General features: G+C 40.9%; 1 protein-coding gene across 2 annotated transcripts in view; it reads right to left on the reverse strand.

Annotated features, from left to right (window-relative positions):
* The window catches only part of furina (furin (paired basic amino acid cleaving enzyme) a), a 63,750-nt gene that overhangs the window by 40,943 nt on the left and 787 nt on the right, over positions 1 to 22,020 (reverse strand). For both annotated transcript variants that reach the window (XM_079555830.1, XM_079555831.1), the window contains exon 2: positions 17,164 to 17,434. In XM_079555830.1, coding sequence (XP_079411956.1) covers positions 17,164 to 17,349 — 186 coding nt within the window. In that variant the 5' untranslated portion in view covers positions 17,350 to 17,434. The remainder of the gene's footprint in view (positions 1 to 17,163; positions 17,435 to 22,020) is intronic.

The raw sequence follows: 22,020 nt of genomic DNA on the forward strand, positions 1-22,020 counted from the left end.
CTGAAGAGACAGAACAGCGCTCATTATCAGTCGACCGGGAACCAAGGGGTCACAGTGTTGGGGTCAGTATAACAGTTGACACTTCATCAAATGTCACGCTTTGATAAGTCCAAGGACATTATTGGTGCAAACAGTCTCCAACCAGCAGCACCTCTGATAGTAATGGGCCTCTATTACTCTCTCTCAAACCTATTCTTCAGTCAAAAAAAGACAACAATCAACACAATGTGAAGCACCTTCAAAAGAAACTCCACGCAAAGACTACTTTGAGTACACATGTTCGCATATGGCCTCGGGCGTCGTGCCAGGGCCTTTGCAGTCAACGCTATTGTATAAGCATAGCAGACAAAACCGAGCTTGGAAAATCCACCTCGGACAGAATTAATAAGCACTGATGAATAAGCATGAGCACATAAATTAAAGAGGCCCGTGATTCAAGCAAACTGCGCTACTCCAAAAAAATCATTCACGGCCAATTTGCACGACTAGGCATCTATTCGAGGTGAGAAGACTGTTTTAGAAGGGTATTTTTACTAAAGCCTGTGAGGTTGTAGCAGTTTCTAAAAGGAGTTAGTGGCTTTGACAGCTGAATATAGTTAATTCAAGCCAAGTCCTATCTAATTTGCCCTGGGAGTCTTTACAGGGTGGCCTCCAAACAGGTCAAGACGCTTTATTGTCTTCAATTTAAATCTAATATCTTAATAATCTGTTGACTCCCCTAAACCTTTTGCACAGAGAAAATGAAGACAGGGTGATTGCCAGTGGGACTGCAGCTAATAAGATTGAAATCTGGTGTCTAATTTTATCTCCCCTTCGTACCTTTGGAGCGTCGATCGAGCAGAGCGGCTGGACCGAAATACCAAGCAGGTTCATCTGGCCCCGGCGGAGCCCTAGCAGAGCCATTTAGGGAAGCTACACTCTCTTAATTTTCTAACAACCATCTCCACAGGACCTGCACTTTTGTCTCCTGAGCTATCCAAGGGACCGGGCGCCTTCACTCAGTTTAATGGACCATCACGCAGCCCAAGTGCACAGGGGGACCATTCGATTCAGGCCAGTGTTCGGAAAATTGTGGTGCAGTTACAGGGACTTTTCAGTTCAGGAGGAACACACTCTTTGCCAGGGCAAGTCCAGCTTTAGAGGAAGTTATGGGCCATTTCAATTCTGTATTCCCATGTTTCTGTGCTTGTCATGTAAACATGATCTAGTGTAAGCAAGACCTGGCCATAGTCCTAATTTACCGTTTTTTCCGGACTATAAGTCACACTTAATAGTTTGGCATAGTTTTTCATAGTATACTCCGGAGAGACTTGTGTGATTTTTCTTTCCTTTTTTTAATTCAAATATACACATTTCACATGCCGCTAGAGGGCGCTGCAGGCTAATTGAGCAGCAGAAAGAAAGTTTGGAGTGAGCGAGAAGCGGAGGTTACTCTTAAAGAAAACAAAACACAGCTAATCACGGGCTAAAAGCTCGATGGCCACAGCTAGAGGAACGAGTTCACAAATGAGAGCTTGAAATACGTGCTGCCGGAAGAGGCTTGCCAACGGTGCAGCTACGCCTCCATGTCCAGGTAGTTGCCAAGGCGATTGATTTAGATGATGGAGTTTGGTTTGTTCTTCATGCTAGAGTTATCTGAATTGTTTAAGTGACGTTAACATACCAGACACCTATTTAGTCCGTTGTTTATGCGTCATGTAGCTAACCATCAATGTGTTACGTTAGCATACCGTACACCTATTCAGCTTGTTGTTAGTTTCTTAATTAGGAATTTTTTGGCTGGTGCGTCTTATACTCCGGAGCGTCCGGATTATACGGTACTAGTGGAGGACTGGCTAAATGAAAGGAATAATATTCAAGTTTAAAAGGATGTTTCTATTTCAATCCCATCACATCCTCTCATGCTTGCTTCCAAAGTAAGGAGGAAGAGTCGGACTGGATGAGAGGGCTGTTTCAATCGAGCATTATGTGCCCAGCTGCGCACAATTCACATGAAACTGAGCTTCAACTGGAGCTTCAGCTCCGGCTGCAGGCGCCCAAGGCTCCGCACGTTACAATCTGTGATCCCATGAGTCGGAAAAGCGCCTCCAACTCTGTCCTCTTCCTGTTAGTACAGAAGGTGACGCTGGGTGAAATGTCAGTAGCTAAAATATAAGCGCAGCACACAGATGGAGCAGGGGAAGCCCTCTGACGATGTTTTTACCGCCGTTTCCACAGAGTTCACAGCGCGTGGTGTGATCTCTGGTTTCTCAGAGTGGGATCTCGTGAATGAGTGGGAGGTAGTAACACTGTAGTGGTGGGTTTAGTCATACAAAAACACCATCGGACTTGTTTAAAGCTTGTTCCTGTTTGTGTGAGATTAGCGAGTACGATTACAGGGATTATTTGGGAGTGCAACACATTCACAACGTTTTCCACATCCTTGTGCCTTTTCCGTGCACGGTCAACCATAACGGAGTAATTACACTGCTTTGGCCTGGTATTATGCAAATGACTTTGTGTTTTCTTACACTCATAGTAAAGCAGTAACATAAGACACCGTGACCACCATTTGTCACACAACGGTAAACCAAAAACCATGACAATCGCCACTGCAATTGATTTTCTTGAGCATAATCTCTTGGTATAAACATGCTTTTACCAAGTACTCGCATCTATATCTGTGACCTTGCAGCCCAACTAAACTAAACTAAACTACTCACATCATGGATTTCATATGTAATATCCTTCAATTTTCTAAAAGAAAAACAGAGCACAGGGAATAATATAAAAGCAGCCTGTACACAGAACAGTGGGATTGACACTTTCATGCTTTAGCCTCAAACTTTCACTTTAAGTAAGAATAACAGCTGAGAAAAGTACCTGGTTCAGCCACAAGCCATTTTCAGAAACACTTTTGACATCTATCTCAGAGAAAGTGTGTATCCTGTAAACGAAGGATCTTTTCCTAGAAAATGTCTTTACAGTTTGTTCGAGGGCGTCCACCCACAGCCACGAGAGAGAGGGAGAGCTGATTTATCAAAATAAATATCAAATATTTAGAGCTCATTTTCAAAAACAGCATCCTCACTGGCTTTCTTTGAACAAATTCAATGTCATGTCTGTATTGATCAACAACATTCCTGATTCCTTTGTTCAGGCAATTTGAGACAGCACATGATGGCGCAAACCCCCAATCTGAACTGCCTCTCCCGACTAAAAACTGGTGATTACTACTAAAAGGAAAACAGATTGCTTTTAAGCTTTCAAAACACACAATGTGTTCCATCTTAATAATGTCTGTCTTCAAAAAAACATGTTTCAATGTCAATTAGCACAAACATAATTCAAAGTACACAAACTAAATTGTGGTTGTAAAACACTGCTGATAAAAGTGAAAACAGAATTACTTTCCTGGTACAAATTAAATTCTTAAACAACTTCGGCAAGACTGTACAAACTCCAATGTTTCTCTTTTGAAAAGCAAACTACCTTGGGTACAGAAAAAAGATTTGAACAATGGCTTTTAAACTCACAATATTTAATTCACATTATGAAGTCCCTTGTATTAAGTTTCAGTCAATGCACTATTATTTTACGAGTCAATATTAATGAGGTTAAAATGTCAGCTCATTTTCAGGAGATGACAGAAGTACCTCTGAAGCCTTGCGGCCGCGGGAGTGTTGTGATGCTCTAAATGACTTTCGGTCGTTAAACAGCGTGGCACTGCAGTCCCACCTCTGGGTGAGTCCCCGCAGAACAAGGACACTCGCTCCAAACACAAGACACCGGGCCAATCAGGAACCCCACCTTGTCCACAATCTCAGCCTCAGCGGGACAGAGCAGAAAACAGCACAGGCGCACATAACACACTGACAGGAACTGCCGCTGACCATGAAGAGGAGGCACTTTGTTTTCCTTAAAGACACTGAAGAAAGAGTACCCAATCCATATCTGTATAGAAATGCATTACAGCCACGACTGACTATCTTTTTTTCTGCCCACAGCATGTCTTTATCTAAACCTACTGTGGTTTCGTGTTTCATTTTACACTTTGCCCATATAATTTGAACATGGTTTAGTAAAGATGTGTTTTGTTAATGCTTGGTACTTGGTTAAAGAACAATCAATACTAATCATGTCTCACAGCTCACAGTTCGTATTCTTCCATCTTAGTGAAAGCAACCGCTTTAAAGCCATACGTCTGGTTCAATAACACCTACGCATCGACCCCTTTTTAGTGCAGTGACAAAAGAAACTGGCATTAGATACAGCAACATTACTGCAACAAAAGCCTTTCCTCGCCTTGGTGAACATGGGAGCACTTAGGGCCACACAACTGGGGAAAAGCACACACTTTCTTTTCCTAAAGCATGCATGACTATAAGCTTAGGGCACGGAGACAGCGGATTGGTTTGGAAGATGAGGGAGCTGGCAAACTGGTGCACAGTGGCCGGACAATGAGAGGACGACCGGCCACAGCCATTTCCTGTTGTTTCAGTCTGGCATTGCTGATACTCGACCTGAACATTTTTACATAAATGTGCTTTAAGAGAGGCATTGGTAATTGAGTGACTCGGGAGATAAATGTTTTGGCATCATTGTGTTATGCGACATTCAGAGGAAGAAAACAGCTTCCTAAGTTTAAAGACTTACCATAAGGAGCGCCAAGAAAAGGAACTAGAGGAAGAAGTAAACCCAGTGCCAAATAAGGATGATAGAAATGTTTGTGGCCGTGTTGAGTGGAGACGGAGGAGGGGGAGAGATGCCTTCATAAACAGACGGTGTTACAGGTCTAGAGAGCAGTGGGAGGGAGCCTGTTTTCTGTCGGCCAAACACTAAACCCACTTGTTGGGAAAGCGCCACCCGAGCTAAACTCAGCGCTATAATTGTATATCTCCTGGTTTTACAGCGCGTGTTGGGAATTCAAGGAAAATATGTGCTTTGGGGCAAACCTGGGATATGCAGCAGATTCTGCAACCATCCGCATGGCAGGGTATAGGGGCAGTCCAGGCCGAGTTTGAACCAGTGCCCTGGGAATGAGAACCAGTCGCACATAGAGCCACCACAGCATCCTCTCCAAAACATGAGCGGCATTCTCCGAACTTAGGCCACTTCCAGAAAGAGACATAACAGACTTCGGTGTTTCCAGGGACCAGGCCTAAACATCTCAGAAATTAACACATGATCTCAAACACAGAAGTATCACACTTTCAGGGTGGCATATTCTATTTATAAAACATACTGTAGCACTTAGTTTATAATGACGTACGACTGTGCCGCAGTGCCTCTGGATAAACAATTAACTCACTACACTCAATGAGCATCTATAACAAAAATGGAAAAAGGGTGCAGGATTAATTGTGTGCATTATTTCTTCCTATAAAAAACATTACATTTGGATGATGCTTTAGTGCAAATAAACAATTAGCCCCAACAGTAATCACTCATCACCGTAAAGTGGCCTGGAGCCGTTATTTATTCTGAAAATATTAAGGGATATTTCAGGATTTTTGACATAGGGCCTCATTTCCTAGTTATTCAGTGTTGTTGATTTCTGGAGATATATATTTTGAATTCATGCAGTCCTTAGCCATATTTGAAGAGTTTAGTGGTGCTAGGCTAGTGCTAGGCTAGTGCTAGGCTAGTGCTAGGCTAGCGCATGTCTATGGTAACTAGTAGCCTGCATTAAAACCTCTTCAAATTAACCGGGTTGTCCTCCAAACGTTGCCATATCTGATTTGTAGAAAGCTCCTTTGGCATTACTACATGTGGAATTCACAGCCGCAGGTAAACAGACAACTGTAGATCCGGCAACCGAGCAGATCACTCCGCTGCTACGTAGCTACAACCAGGAAGCTGATGCTGCTCAAATATAAGTCATTTTAAATGCAAGATGGTCATATATCAAAAATGATTCAGTCAACGCAGACATATAAATCAGTAGTCTGGTGTTATAAGTGATTTGCCTCAGGTGCACTGTGCTTGGGTCAGACTGTTTTTAATGCAGGCTACTAGTTACCATAGACATGTACTAGCCTAGCACCACTAAACTCTTCATATATTAGGACTGAATGAATTAAAAATATTTATATCTCCAGAAATCAGTAACACTCAACTAGGAAATGAGGCCCTATGTCAAAAATCCTGAAATATCCCTTTAAGCATGTTGACCACACAGCACATATGTTTCATTTATCATCATTACTGATAAATTGCTTATTTATTTTCTGATTCCACTTTAGCGCGGTGCATGTTCGCAACACAAGATGATATTGATGCCTCGACAGCCCCGGTGGCAGTGCGGTGAAAGTGATTCAGTCAGCAGAATCACAGCACACAGTAAAGAAGGATGTACTCCGTCTTCAGAGGAAAAGCTCAATGGCTTAGACATGTAATGACGGGAGGAAGAAGCACAAATCATTGATGCATTCCTTACATCAAATATTCATGAACTCTCAAAAGGCTTTACAAGTGATCCAGTATAGTCATGATAAACCATCCTCCTAGTAACAACGCTGACCCAGAAGAATACAGTGAAGAGCCCTCACCGCGCCTCCGCCTCATAAAATACATACTATAACTCTCGGCAAGAACAAACTTCTCCTTTGAAAAAACACGCTCTACCTTCAGCGTTTCTGATGGATCCATTTCTGCCAAGTTGGCGGGTCTCCAAACGCATTCTGGAAACATTTGAAAACAAATAAGCGCCTCCTCAGCGTTCGACAGCGCGAGGGAAGCAGTCTGAAGGAGCGTCACGCACGGCAAGAGCCAGAAAATTAATTTGCGGTGTAAAAGAAAAGGATGTTTCTGTCAAAGCGTATTCAAGGGTCAAGGACATTTAAAGCAACTTCATCAACTTCTCTGAGAGCCAAAATGCACGTGCTAGCACCGTTAAAACTAATTATAAAAGACAGAAGGGGATGTACAGGGCCTGGTGAGTGAACACGATGTACAGGGTGTCATTACAAGGAAACACTCATTCAAAAGAAGCGGAAACCCTAAACCTGCTCAAGCAAAACCCGTTTTTCTAGTAGATGATGCGTTTCCGTGAAAGACACCTGATCTGAAATGTAAGACGCAACACTGCCACTAAACTGCGTGGCTCAAAACATTAGCTCTGTAACAACTCCACAGGATTCTTGTTACAGAGGAGGAGGAGGAAAGAAAAAAAAAAATCACTTGCAGACTTCATAAAACACAGCTCCACCCACACGCCGCATTCTTCTTCTCCCGCTCCTTTAGGCCAGTTTCCCAAATGTTCACCTCCTTGTTTTCATTGTAACAGGCTTATCAGATTTGGCCTTTTCCAATTGCACCGCGAAACAAGCGCCGCTCCTCCCAGGTCATCTCTTGTAAAGTGTGGCTCAGCACCATTTTACTGCGAGCGTTACAGTCACACAGCCACACTTCAGCACAACATCAGGTCTCCTATGGCCCGCAGAGGCAACACAGAAGGATAACGGGGCTAAATAATGATACGTCATTTATAAAAAGGGCAGCACTATAAATACACTATTCGCTCTCAAAAGCTAAACTCATTTATCTGACTCAAACGACTTCTGTCTCATCGCTTTTCGACTGAAAGAGGAAGCACAACATTTCTCAAAAGTAACCAATTTGTTTCTCCACCCTCTCTGCTCGGAAACTGTCCAACTGAACCAGTATGACAACAAATGGTCAAGAGTAACCTCAGGAAAACACAGCACTTTTTAGTTGAAAGCTGTAAAACATTCACAGATCAGGGTTTAGCCAAGGAACCTGGAAACGGAGTCAACTTTTAAGCTGTTTTCTTTGAACCTTCTTTCTAAATTTAGTCTTGGATCTCAGTGGGTTTCTCTTTTGAGACAGGCAAAATAGGTCAAATGCTGCCTGTGCTCATTGGGGTGCAGCTCTAACATTAGCGGCAGGAGTCCTATTTAGCTCATTTGGAAATTGGCATCACTTCAGATGTCTTGTGTAGTTTTGAATGGGCAATTAGAGTTTTAAACAGAATGACCCCAAGGACGGTTTCCACATTCATGAACTGCTTGTTTCACTCGTACACACTGTTGTCCTTCACAGCTGAAATTCACATGAAGATTTTTTGGCCTTTGGTTTTGGTGAAATTCCTGAAATACCTGCAGCTGTTGTGAGCGTGCCTGTGCATCCAAAGAATGAGCTCACACTTGAAGTGGTGGTGTCCCCTGAGCACATCTGGCTTGTGTTACAGCTGTGACCTGTGCGGTTCATCCCAGCCCCCCATCACTGCTGTGCTCTGTCGGGACGGCCCAGTAATAACCACTGCTGTTCCCAGGGCTCCCGCTCACTCCCCCCGTCGTACAGACTTGGAGATGGCCACCGATATGTTATTCTTTATCTGCTTTGGAAACGTTTTAAGGACTGAGAAAAGACCGAGTCATCCTAAAGATGTGTGGTAAAAAACATTTAAGATTTGCTTTGTTTTCTCCTGCTCCCACACTGAAACTAATTATCTTGTATATTATGATCATGCTCCACACAATTCACATTTTAGCTATTTATTCATTTATTTACACCTCTAATATAAACTTGCAAACTTAGAATTGCTTTAGACAGTGCTTTCATTAGCCAATAACTATATAATAATAATAAGCCGAGCCAATTTTGCAATGTTTTCTCCATCTGTAATTGTGTGGGAGGACTTCTTAGCCATTCGCCGCCATCTCCAATCTGACAACACAGATCAAGACTCTTCATAAGTCAAATCCACATAGTCCAGTCTGTCCAGTAAAGCCGTGTCCACTGATGGATTTGGGGCATTTCGGCACAACACAGGTGTCGAACAGAACAAACAGGAAAAGCCAGTCTCTGCAGTTCATTAACTTTCAAAGTTGAGCAGCTGCAGTGAGATGAAAAGAGATCTGGGTGTGCTTTCGTGTAAAAGAGGCCAAGATAGACACTCATAATAAAAAAGATACTCGCAGTAAAGAGCAAAGGAAGGACCAAAGGCAGCAGCACCAAAGACACAGTGCACATGAACTGCTCTTCGGCTGATTGACCGCACAAGGCTCACGTCTCTCTGAGTAAACTCAGAATCTGAAGATGCACAAAAAAGGAAAGTTTTAAGTGTCTTCGTTGCTTGACTTCAAAGGCCGGTTCAAATCTCTGAGGGACAGCCACAGCACCAGGGCCGCTTTAAGAGGACGTTCATGATCTCACTACAGACACTGTGCTTAAGGAAAATGTAAAACCAGCCAAAAATCTGTGACTCCTGACACAGTATTTCACAAACGATTGTAGATACAGTATATATCATGTGGCATATCTATATTATAGAGGCTATTAGGAAATGAACTGTTTAAAACATTAGCGTGGCATTTATTTAATGACTGTTTATACAGTTCAACATTCAACTTAATGGTGCACCTGCCAGTATTTTGTTTAATGCCTTTGTTTTAATTTATGACCTTTTTGTGTTTGCATTAGCACATTACTGAACAATCTCCAGTTTCACCTTCTGAGAAAAAGCAGTGGGCACAGTATCACTGCTTAATTATTTCTATATGGCCGTCCCATCTTTCACATTTGGACACGTTTACTGCGTGCCAGGTTATACTAAGAAAACGTCACACCTCCTAACGCAGCGAGTGAAGGAAAAAACAACATCAGTGACATTTGAGACTTCATTTCACACTTGCTATTGAGATGAAACGGCAATTATAGCAGGGAAACTTCAGTCAGGTGAATCAAAAGCAGCGCAATACAAAGTATGTGAACTGTAGCAACTAGGGACAGCTTGTTTTTTAATGCCGTAAAAAGATATAGCACTAAAAAGCTGGAAACGCGCAAATTGTCGCACCAACTCTGCTCGGCGCTCAGCGGGCTTCTCCTCTCATCATCACAGGGGCAGTCACATCCCGTCTGAAGATTCCCCACCAAATTTTTAGCCAACAGATAAAGGCGTCAGCTCTCCGGGGCCCAATTATTGACTCCATACCTTCGGCCTCGCCTCAATAAATCACGGCGGTTATAAGTTTTCACATTAAATTTGAGCGATGGATTGGAATTTATTCATTTCTTATCAGTCGCTGCAGGACCAACTGTTTAGCTCAGCTTTTAAATCGAGGCGAGCGTAAAAATAAAACTCGTTCCTGTTGGAGTAAAAGTAAAACGCATCCTTAGTTTTTATTTTTAGAGGAGATTAAACAAAACCACAGTAAGAAACGCGTCAAGAGAATTTGAATAAAATTGATGACGCCATAATTACCTACTGTGTGTTCACATAGAGAAGCTTTTATTAGGGATTTTGATTTGTAATAACATTGTGATACAGTTTATTGTGATACAAGTATTGAACAAAAACACTTTAATGACATCTTATCAGTGTAGATACTGTGCACCACTGCTTCCACAGTCAGTATTAGTAATGAGCCAAAGGTCTGATTCTGCCCGGAGACGAGACACTGCAGCCCAATATCTAAGCTCAAAACATTTCACCAAATGTCAGTTCGTCTGAAACTTTGCTCGTGCCTTCTTTTTCCATTTTTAGGGTAAAATAAATGTCCTTAGGCATCGAGTTTGCCTCCAGTGTGAAAGCAGGACAACAGATGGAAATTAGCCTTGGCTACGAACCGGATTGTAACATGTGTCTCATTGGAAGTTCATCAGCATGCACTGTCAAAAGCTAATTTTAAAAAAGTATTTCGCCAAACTAAAAAATAGGCAGAAGCCAAACTATTAAAATAAAGTTATTCATTCATTCATTGATTCATATCAAGCTTTATTCAGCTCTTAAGCCCCACCTGAACCAAGCACATTTTCACCAGTTCAGCATTACCCAGATCTAAAAGTGTCAAAAAAAGCAACAAAAACAAGGATGAAAACAGAAAAACAGAACAAAAGTGACAGTGGACGTGAAGAAAACATGAAGAAAATGTGACATAAAGAGACGAAAACACAACAAAAAACGCTTCAATAATGTGATAAAAACACAGCGACAAAAAACTTACGATCTGGCCAAGCTCTCAAGTCAAGAAGCGTTTAGATTTGGGTAAAGCCCAACTGGAGAAAATGTGCTTAGTTTAGGTGGAAACTAAGAGGTTAAAGACAGAATCCTGGTCCATAATTTTGCGCACGCACACCAAGAAGAAGAAAGAGAAAGGTAACAAATATTAAGGAACGCCAGGAAATAACTAGACTAAGTGCTCATTAAGTCAGTCACAAAATTAGTTTTTGGGGGAAGGTTCTCTTTGGCATTTGGGGAGCTCAGACTCAAAAGAAAAACAGAAAACCAAGGCACTCATAATTCACTATTTATATTTAAAAAGCCTTTATTGTGCTGGGTTGATGAATCTTAAAATCTCTAAAATATATTGCTGGTTTCTTCCAATAGGCCTGCTACAAATTGAAAATTCGATATATTGAGGCAGGAAAGTATCACGATAAACGATATTATTGACTCTAACGATACTAGATGCTGTCAACTCTCAGGCATAAAAATGACAGTAAACCTTAGTTCTAAAAGTGCATCATCATATCCTCAAATACTACACAAGCTGCGATAAACATGAAATATACTGAAACTCAATTTGCTTCAGTGAAAAATCTATATTTGTAAATCTATATTTGTAAATCTAGAAGGTGCAGTTACACGTATGACCTGAGGTGACAGTAGTGAGTATAAAATGGCCAACTTGCATGCAACCCCTTTAAGGCCAGTTGGATAATTGCGGTTACAAAATAATTTCTTGTAACTAGATAAAAAGTGAGCTCAGCGCTTGCACTGAAGCGCCACCTCAGGACTCCACTTTATCTTTGGGCTTAAGAGCAGTTTTCTGAAGCCTTTGGTGAAGCGCTGTGTCTTGAGCCACTGATAGCAAACTGTCATTTCATGTTCTCCTTTATAATTAGAGATAACAGACAACTCTTGTTTTAATCTAACCCCCAACACGAATATTAATTTAGTTTTAACAAGAAGAGGATATTAGCACAGCCACATGACTGTTGATCTGTAACGGCATCCCTTTTCCCCAAACAAGTAACACCAACCTCACAAGAAGAGTGGCACATCACCCAAATGCCTGTATTTTAAAGATAGTAACCTAATTATCTGTGCCTTTTTCCTGCCACTTCAGGCTATGAATAATATAGGACCCCATCTAAAGAAAAGGGATCAATTTCCCCAGATCAAACACATCTTTCATAAACCACTGAAGCAATTAAAGTAGAACATATCCTTCAAATACGTCATAATAAGCACCAAATGGCATTAGACATTCAAATCAAATCAAGGCACCACGGCATTTACTGTCAATGTTGAGAGAATTATCCAGCCCTGCAGTAACGCACAGAGCAGCCTGTACTCGAGCAGCTACAAAGTCCTTCTCTCCAAAGGCAATTTCAAATCTGACACTTCCCGTCTCATCGCTACTCATAGGCTTTCATAATCCGCAGACTGAAAACGCCTCGAGTCGCAGTTTGGAAGCAAACTCTGCTTGAAAGTGACCTAGAAATTAGAAAAAAAAATCTGTTGATCTACATTTGAGATAAACAAAAGACCACATTTAATTTGAAACGCACTTGTGTAACAATCAAAACCCCTACTCTACAAGCTCGGAGCACAAGGATGAGGACGTGTGCAACAAAAAGACTTTAAAATGTAAAATAACCTCCCCGAAGTCTGCAGTTAATCGCCATCTACCGCTGTGCAAATCAGCCCTTACTCTATTTTGCTACGGAAATGGACTTCTAATCTATTCACTTTTTCTAATGGATGGTTTCTAGTCTTAATAAGGAGTGTGCTGAGTAAAGAACAAGTGAAGAAGTGTGGGATATATCTTAGAAACAACATGCCACTAGTTTATCGATTATTAAAAAAAAAAAATCCCGATTATTTTAGTCATAATTGAAATCACGATTATTCAAACGATTATTTGTTGCCTTTAAAAAAAGTTTGCTGTATTTATTAATCAAAAAACGATGCTGAATATTTTCTGTTTTTTGAACAGTCATAAAAGTCCAAATGATGTCAAGTTTGCCTCGATTGAGGAGAGGTCTCTGTTTCCCACCTGCCCCCTGCTGGCCAGCCCTCACACCAGCGCAAGCAAACTGAGCAGCGCGGCTTGATGACATCATCACACAGCGCTGTGTTTTATGTCAGGCAAAAGCATGAGCCATGGCAGATGAAGTGCGAAAGGGAAAATAATCCCAGCGGCATGAAATAATGGAAGTTTGCTTTGCTTCGTGAGATCGCTTTGGATGGACACGCGGGAGGGCCTCCTTAATATTATTTTTTTTATAATAAGTCAAAAGAATGAACATCCTCATCATCAACCAAACAATTACTAAAGTTACTATTATTATTTATTTTTTGGAATGCATTGTGCTGAAGTGCTGAGTTGTCTGTCTAGTCAAGACTGTTGTCTAGGGTGGCTTGGTGTTAGTTTGTCAGATGTATTGTAACTGTTGAAATTGTTACGTATTGTTTGTTTAACGATTTTTATTACGCTAAATGATTACAAAAATAGCATAATCGAAAAAAAGACATTGAATTTCGATTCGATTGCACATCCCTAGTTCATAAAACACAATGTTAATTTCAAAGTTCAAAATGAACAAATGACAAGATGTAATAGGCCTGTGTTTCTTTAATAGCAGCCTCAAAGGGGAGCATGTACAAATGTATGAGCTTTAAAATACATGTTCACAGTTGGAAGCCTCACTTTCGTTGGCAAAACAGAGACTGTTGAAAGAAGCTGTACACAGCAAACAGAAAGCGAAGCATAGTTTGAGGTTTGATTACTGGAATGGAGTATAGTAACAACCCACTGTGTTTGTGCTACTGAAAATGAATTTTAGCCAATTAAGATTTGAGAACTGTATCACCCACGACAAAATGCAGCACTTAATTACTTCGTGTCTGCTCTTACGCAACGGAGAATAAATGACAGTCAGGCTGAGTGGAAGCTGTAAGAGGTGTGCAACAGCATATGCAAAACAAACAATTAGATCAGAGCAGGCCTGGTTACAAACAGCACGCAGCTCCAGTGGCACTAGTGCTCACGGCTTATACAAACTAGAATATAAAATGTCACTTGACGACACATCGGAGACAATATATAATCTGCTGTTGTTGGCAAGCGCAGCAGCTCCGTCGGAAGCCAAACCTCTCCGTGTGCAACAGCCCGACCGTCTTTGGAAGAACACATGCAGCATCTGAAAAGTCTCCAGTGACGACATGTGACAACTTTACATAATGAGTGAAAAAAAATGTGTATACTTTACTTGGAGAAGCATGCGAGCACGGCAGACAGCGCCACCTCATATGAAGATCCCAGTTTAGATTCTCAATAACACAATAAGAATAAAACGATACCTTTGAGGTCAGGGAAAAATGTAGGGACTTTCCTGGTAATGCAAAAGGTGCAAAAGTTTCTTGAAAGTTACGACAATGCGGCAACAACGCAAGGAAAATCATCCGTCTAGAGGGGTTTTGTAGATTTGGGTGAAATGGAGAAAATGCACTTGGTTAAGGTGGAAGGTAAGAGGTTAATAATGAAAAGCAAAACAAGGAAGTGATTGACAAGGGAAAAGAGGAAAGTCCCTAGTCTTGTCCTTTGACCTTGTGGATTTCTGTATTTTTATTGTGATACATAACAGACATTAACCCATTCATAAATCGCTGTGTGGCTTGGGGTTTATCTAGTGCATCCTAACTCGGTCACCGTGTACAGTATTTTCATCTCATTGAGGTAATCACTGAAAAAGAAATGAGCGAATCGATATAAGCTGAAGGCTGCACAGATGCGACTGTTCCGTGTCATTTACTTGACTTTTTCTCAGGCCAGTGACTCTATTCAATGTGTTCATGATAGAAAGCTTCCTGTAACGTTTAACAACAGACCTGCATTTCAATAACTGAGCCGCGGCATTGAAAGGCCTGCCGTAAATGGAAACATGCGAGGTCAGTAAATGCATCGCAGTCATTTTTCGCATTGTTCAATATACGAATTCCTTTCCATTCCATTATTGTATCACGTGCCGTTAATTTGCATCAGCGGATGATGTTTCGTGAACTGCCTTCTCCCAACTGTCGTGTGACATGAGCTGTGAAGGATTGTGCTAAAAAAAAATCCTTATTTTAGATACTAGTGGTGCTAGATACGGCGGCAGTGGCGCAGATGGTAGAGTGGGGTGTCTCATGATTGGAAGGTCAGGGGTTCGAATTCCGCCTCCTGCAGATGCACACTATCGTTGTGTCCTTGGGCAAGACACTTCAGCCACCTCGCCTCCAGTGTCTGCGTACACTGGTGTATGAATGAGAGTGTAAATGGGTGACTGGATGCTTGCTGTAAAGCGCTTTGAGTGCCTAATGTAGGTGGAAAAGCGCTATACAAGCCGAGACCATTTACCATATTAGGCTATTTTTGTAACGACAGTCGTGTTTTATAGTACTTCATATCGATGCTCATAAATGTAAAAGTAAGCGTTAAAATTTACAAAAAAGCAATTTACTGGATAATCATGCATGTTTAGGATTACTGGGCCCGATTTGCTGCCTGGTGCAACAACAGCTTTGCTCAAGACGAAACTGTTATCTTGCAACGCTGATTACAAAGAGCTCTTGCTGCTCGTGATCTCTGGATAAACATCGTGCGCAGCCTCATCTACGTCATTCTGCATTTAGGCTACATCCTTTCAAAGCTCTCAAAGGACAAGCTGCATTTGTCTCACTGTGAGTTAAACACTGTTCTAGCGCTGGTATTGAAGAGGGACAATCTCCTCTCCACGCCGCAGAAACGTGATCCACTGTGAACATTTCTCACAAGTCTCACCATGTGTGCTGGAGGAGTCTCAGTCTGCACAAAAGTCTACTCTCTTCAGTGTTTAGAAGCACAAGATCCGGCCCAGTCAGTAGCATTAGCATTTTAATTAAGTGATTTTTTTATACAGAAAGACAAAAAAACAGGTCTATTTAAATTATGAGGCCAAGACCGTGAACTTTATGCAAAAGTGACATTACAACCACTACAACCTTGATCTTTTAGCAGCATCTCAAGGTTTAATAAACTGAATACAGGCTTTTAGTCGAACCTAAAACATCTGCTTTTACTTTTTGAGGACTCAAAAGCTTGAGGCAGTTACAGTTCAACTTTTATTAAAACTGCTTCATTAAAATGTCCCACAGTCTGTTGTCTTTCATCTTGGATAGAGCTCTTCATTTCATTACGTTGGTCAAACAATAGTCAGTCTCCCCTCAAGCGAAACAAGTCTGAAGCAACTCCAGCCAACCCCAACCGCACACTCCCTCTGGCCAAATTGTGAAATTAGGGACCAAACGGGTGTAACCATTATGTCTGGCCTCCTCAGCGCCCACAGCAAATACATGGTTAAAGGATTACAGCGTGAGGTATAAGTCATTAGTCAGCCACATTTGCAGCAGAAACAGCAGTACTCGTCATTACCGGTGAACAGCGAGAGGCTACTATGGAAAATGCTGAGGCTTGCACCAAACAACAGCAAAACACTTATTTGTTTATATGTAAGTGAAATGTTAATTAAGAGGATAAGGAAATGCAAACAACTCTCCAACAGCACAGAAGGTCACCCAATTACGACTGCCATAACATTATAATGGTTAGAAACAAGCAAGGCAACTGTTTAAATGCCATAGTCACGGGGTGTTTCAGATTTACATTTGTTGTATCACAGCGATTACTAAACATTTGCCAAACTAACTCGAGTTTGATGAACTAATGAGCTTTGTCGGTGGAGTAATGTTGCTGGACAACATGGACAATCTAGATTATGCCGGGACAGGAAGTCAAAGAAAAAAATGCGTCACTAGAGCAGACAGGAAACATTCTTCACTAATTCAAAGAACACACCTACAACATGAGCAAAAGCCGGCAACAAAACAAGATTCATCATTCTACAAAGATGAATCAGCTTCCAGTCAATCCTTGTTCAACTGGAGTTTCTCGTAAAACTAATTAATCCTTTGATAAATCGTTTAATGAGTGAAATGAACTGAACAAATGTCATGTAACTATTGAAGAGTATAATGAACGCTTACCCAGTGAATCACAAATGAAGAAGTAACACAAACGCAAGGTTTTGCAGCTCGCTCCAAGTGATTTGCATACAATCAAAACACTTTCCTCACAGGAGGCCTCAGCTGAAACGACCCAATTCTAAAAGCCATAAAAACGCCATTTTACTCACATGACCGTGGTTGATGAAGCCATATTTACTGGCGATTCGATCAGCTTCGTCCGGCCCTCCAGGTATGTGGACCGCCCACTGGTTGGTGAAGACTTTCTCCCCCAGCACCGGCGACAGCCCACAGACCAGAAGCACCACCACGGGACCCAGGATCAGGTGGAGCAGGCCTGCAGCAGCTGAACCCATGGCTTCTCTGGTGCAGCGGTCTGAGCACAGTCTCTCCAAAGGCGGCTTGTGCACAGAGAGACCAGGAAGGACTGTCACAGCTCACCTAACAAAATAAAAATGAACCTTCAATAAAATCACCAGATAGGAAAATATACTTAAAGAAATATGTCAGACACGGTAGCAAGAAGTGGCCATAATGCAATTGAATTAAACTGTATTGAACTGTATTGTCCCACTAGGGGAAATTTGCTCTGGGCATGTAGTGCAGATACAGGTAATAACATACAGACAACAATTAGTAATATAAATGGTGGATGGCAAAACCTAGACCACAAAGGGAGATTCTGATGGGCATAAAACCAGAGGCAGAAGCACCAGCAATCACTGATAATCCTGAGGACAGAACAAGTGAGCTGTCAAGGCCAGGACTGATGTCATGTGGTCAGACGATGACGGCAAGACGTGTGTTTAAACACCCACGGGACGACTGTGTGGTGAGGCCTGGCAAAAGAAAACGCTTAGGTACAGAGTCTGCAGAGGTGCAGGGGTGTGGTTGGAAGGTTCCTCTTTTTCAGTGGGACGGCACAAACAGCGGTCAGTGTTGGCCACTAAAAGGCAAAGCACAGTCACAACTCAACAAACTGACTTGGCTGAGTGTAAAAGTCCTTTTGTCCCAAGTATCCCATTGCAACATAAAAACAAAATGATTCATACTTTGATGTTAAATTGTCCTAACCTGTTACTGTGTCAGGCCAAGTGGACAAGTTCATGCTCAAATGTACAATTGATTGACATTTGGCAGAGTTAAGCAAACATAGGCTGTTCCCAAAGCTCAGCGCTTCCAGTAAAATGATTTTCGTAAAGCACAGCCTTCCTGTGCAGATAAACTTTGCATTTGTGTTCTGCATGCATCACATCTGAATCATCTTTTATCAGTTAAGAAAGTGCAAACGGGGAATTATCTGGAAATAGTTGGTGTGAAAAATTAAAGCGCAGAAAAAGAGTCACTTCCACATTGTATGACAGTTTCGCAGACACACTATTAATAGACGTATGAGATCGTAATGCATTATAATGTAGAAAATTACACAAATCGTCATAATGGGCTTAATCGATTCAAAAGTATGTTGACAATTAATCATAATGCTTTATGTTAGAGCACAATACAGTATTATCTTAGTGCAAATAAGCATAAAGGTGGCATTTGTTGATGTTTACAAACATATTATTAGTATTTTAGTTAATCATTTTTGACAATGTTTTATGATTATTACTGGGGATAAAAAAAAGTTTACAGTCTTGTTGATAAAATGTCCTGTACAATGACGACACTAGGCTGGTGGTTAACAGTTAATCAATAATCATTTGATAAAGTACCAATTAACCGATTGATGAAATTGAGCAGAATGTGCATCCCTAGTTCAAATCAGTGTTTTGTGTCGGGAGGTTGTAGTGGCCGAGTTTCCATTCAGACCACTGCTCTACTACATAAACAGTCTGTGTACATTGTCTTCTTGCAGACGCTGTTGGGAGATATTCTACCATGAGGTTGTTGGCATGGCAACACAGAAACACCAAGACATCAACGTTTGATTGTTTAAAAAGCTAATTCAATTCATTTATTCATCAAGACAATGAAAAAGAAATATTACGCTCAAAAGAAGAGATAACATTAAGATTTTTAATTTAGAGAATGGGACACAACAATACAAGTATCTAAATTAGAAACACTCAATGGCGTTCATTTTGTGACTTCTAAGCACAGTCTTCGTTAAGCCTCTTGGATACACAGAGAAAGCGTCCAACATATGAACTTTTTGTCTGATTGGCTACTGATGAATTTGAAAAACAACTAAACCGTATAGCCAATCATCACGGGGGAGAGTCAAAAAGCCAGAAACTGCTTCCAATGGGACAGTGCGGCTCGAGACACAAACAGCCACGTACGTTTCAGCGGTATTTTACACTTCACACACCGCAAAGGAGGAGCTGAGGCTGTGCCGTGGGTGAAACATGCCATATGTCAGCCAACAATTAACAAGGGTATAACCAAAAGAAGCCAGTGTACAATATAATTAGTCAAATACCAATTAACTCAAGGATAATGTTGGCCTCGTCGTCGCACCCATCAGGGCATTAACAAAGGGAGCAGTTTACTTCATATCTAAAAGGCCCTACACCTGATTTGTTTTGTTCACAAACAGCCTGCTCGTCCCCAATCAATACAAATATCAATAAAAATGCTTTATAAATTGGACGCAGAGTGCAATCCTGAAAGACAAGACAAATTTTGCTCTATTAATAAATGAAAAATATCAGCAATTTGATAAAAGCATAGGATGTTATTAACTGTGAATGACCGTCCGAGTCGGCAATAAAGCCACACATAAACCCACTCATGATGACCACAAGAATAATCAGCTACATTGTGTAAGTAAGAGGTGACACCAAAGCACTTTATGTGACGTGATTTGCTTCAGCTCATCTCCAGCATTAACCCCAGCAAATTACCTTTAATGTTCACACTAGTCTTGCAGCATTTAATGAGGCTTAAAGGAGCAGCAGCAGCAACAGCAGCAGCATCTTTGACTGCGCAATATGATACACCACAAAGTCGCAAACAAAACATGTGCTCAGACCGAGGTTGTGCACCGTTTGCCACAAATGTTTTAATATTTCAACAAATACAAACCACAAGATTTTGCAACGGGGCTTGTGTTATTTTTAAAAACACAAAAAGGCGATATATGAAATGCAATCCCCCCTCTTTGTGCTTGTGAGTAAAGGATTCATGAGATATGTTGCAGGATCTAGCATTTATCTAGTGTGTAATGTGTGTATGTTCAGTTTTGGCCTGCTCCTTTAGTCATATCCCACTGGTACAGAAGAGTTACTGGGGAAGAAAATGATTTACAAATTAAGTACAGAGGTGATGTGGCAGTTCTTGTGAGATTTTGACCGTTTGGATTTCTATTAGGGCTGCACGATATTGAGGTAACTTGCTATACGGCGGTGAAACATTTACATATTTCACTAAACCATTTCAACATGACGTGCTCCATTCAATTAAAAACAAATCACAAGTATTTCAGCTGGCAGAAGTCATCAAAACACACAAAATCAGGATCAAAACCAGGGTAAAATTGAACTAAATAAGAAAACTTTTAACTAAAACTCAACTTTTACACATTTTAAATTCCATTCCATTGTTTGTTTTGGGCTGCGTTTCAATCTCAGTCAGATTAAGATTTTAGTGATGCTGCGATATAATGTGGCTTCTTGCGAAACGGATATTGCTCGGCCTGTCAACATAAAATATTTGCAGTTCGATATATTGAGGCAGGAAAGTATCACGATAAACGATATTATTGACTCTAACAATACAATACAATACAACTCTCAGGCAGAAAAAAGTGCATCATCATATCCTAAAATACCATCCAAACTGTGATGAACATGAAATATGATGTAACTCAATTTAACAGTGAAAAGTTTAACAAAGAGAAGAATGGGGGGAAATGCTAATAAATGTACAGGCGATAAATATCAAGCCCAAAAATGTATCTGTATTAGGAGTGTGACAATATATCAATTTTCCGATATATCGCAATATTTTGCAGGACGATACCGACACTTTTTATTCCGATATCGATACTTTGATGACGTCATGCAAATTAAAGAGCAACATCATGCATTAATGTGGCGTCAGTGCTCCACTGTTTTCACAGTCAATAGAGGCTAATAATGATTGATTGAATGTCAGGACAGCAGGGAGCAGCACTACAGTTTGGACCAATTAAATTACTTTTAATGATAGTTTTTATAATTATAAAGAAGATGAATTTATTACTTTTGAAATAGCACTGTGGTTTTGTGTTTATTTAATTGTAAATGAAGTCACAGATAGATAGATAGATAGATAGATAGATAGATAGATAGATAGATAGATAGATAGATAGATAGATAGATAGATAGATAGATAGATAGATAGATAGATAGATAGATAGATAGATAGATAGATAGATAGATAGATAGATAGATAGATAGATAGATGTCTGGCGTATCGTGAGCTACCCAGAGGTTCCCACCCGTAATCTGCATCTGTTTTTCATAGAACAATAAATTGATAAAGTATGTATCGTGACAGCCCTAGATATTGCATCACCTAATATCACGATACGATATGTTTTTGCGATATACTGCGCAGCCCTGATTTCTAGGCACTGATTAACAAACTTTCAATCCCACAAATGTAACACATAATTACACCAAGCAAAACAACAACAAAGTGACAAAGCTCCTTACTCACCAAGAAGAAGTGAATGTATAACCTAGAGAGAGGACGCGTGAGTAAATATCGTCAGTCAGAAAGTAGGTTGCCCCTGAAGGCAGCAGGATCAGATTTGTCTTGTGGAAGCAGCAGCCTATTTCACATTGTGTCAAAGTCCAGCGCCTATTTGTTTAAGGTTTCAGAGCGACCGTAAACTTGTGTACCCTGGAGTTTAGTAGCTGGCTGACTGTGTAATGAGAATTTTAGAAGTTGCGCCAAACTTCGCCGTATAAGCTGCTTGGGGCGACGGCAACACGCACGGTTTAGAGGAGCTCAGCGCATTTGGAGAGAGATTAACTAAAAGCAGAGAAACTGGTCACGACACCGAGTCACACGCTTTAAATGTCTGTGCGCTAAAC

The sequence above is a fragment of the Gobius niger genome (genome assembly GCF_951799975.1).
Source record: "Gobius niger genome assembly, chromosome: 4".
Taxonomy (NCBI): domain Eukaryota; kingdom Metazoa; phylum Chordata; class Actinopteri; order Gobiiformes; family Gobiidae; genus Gobius; species Gobius niger.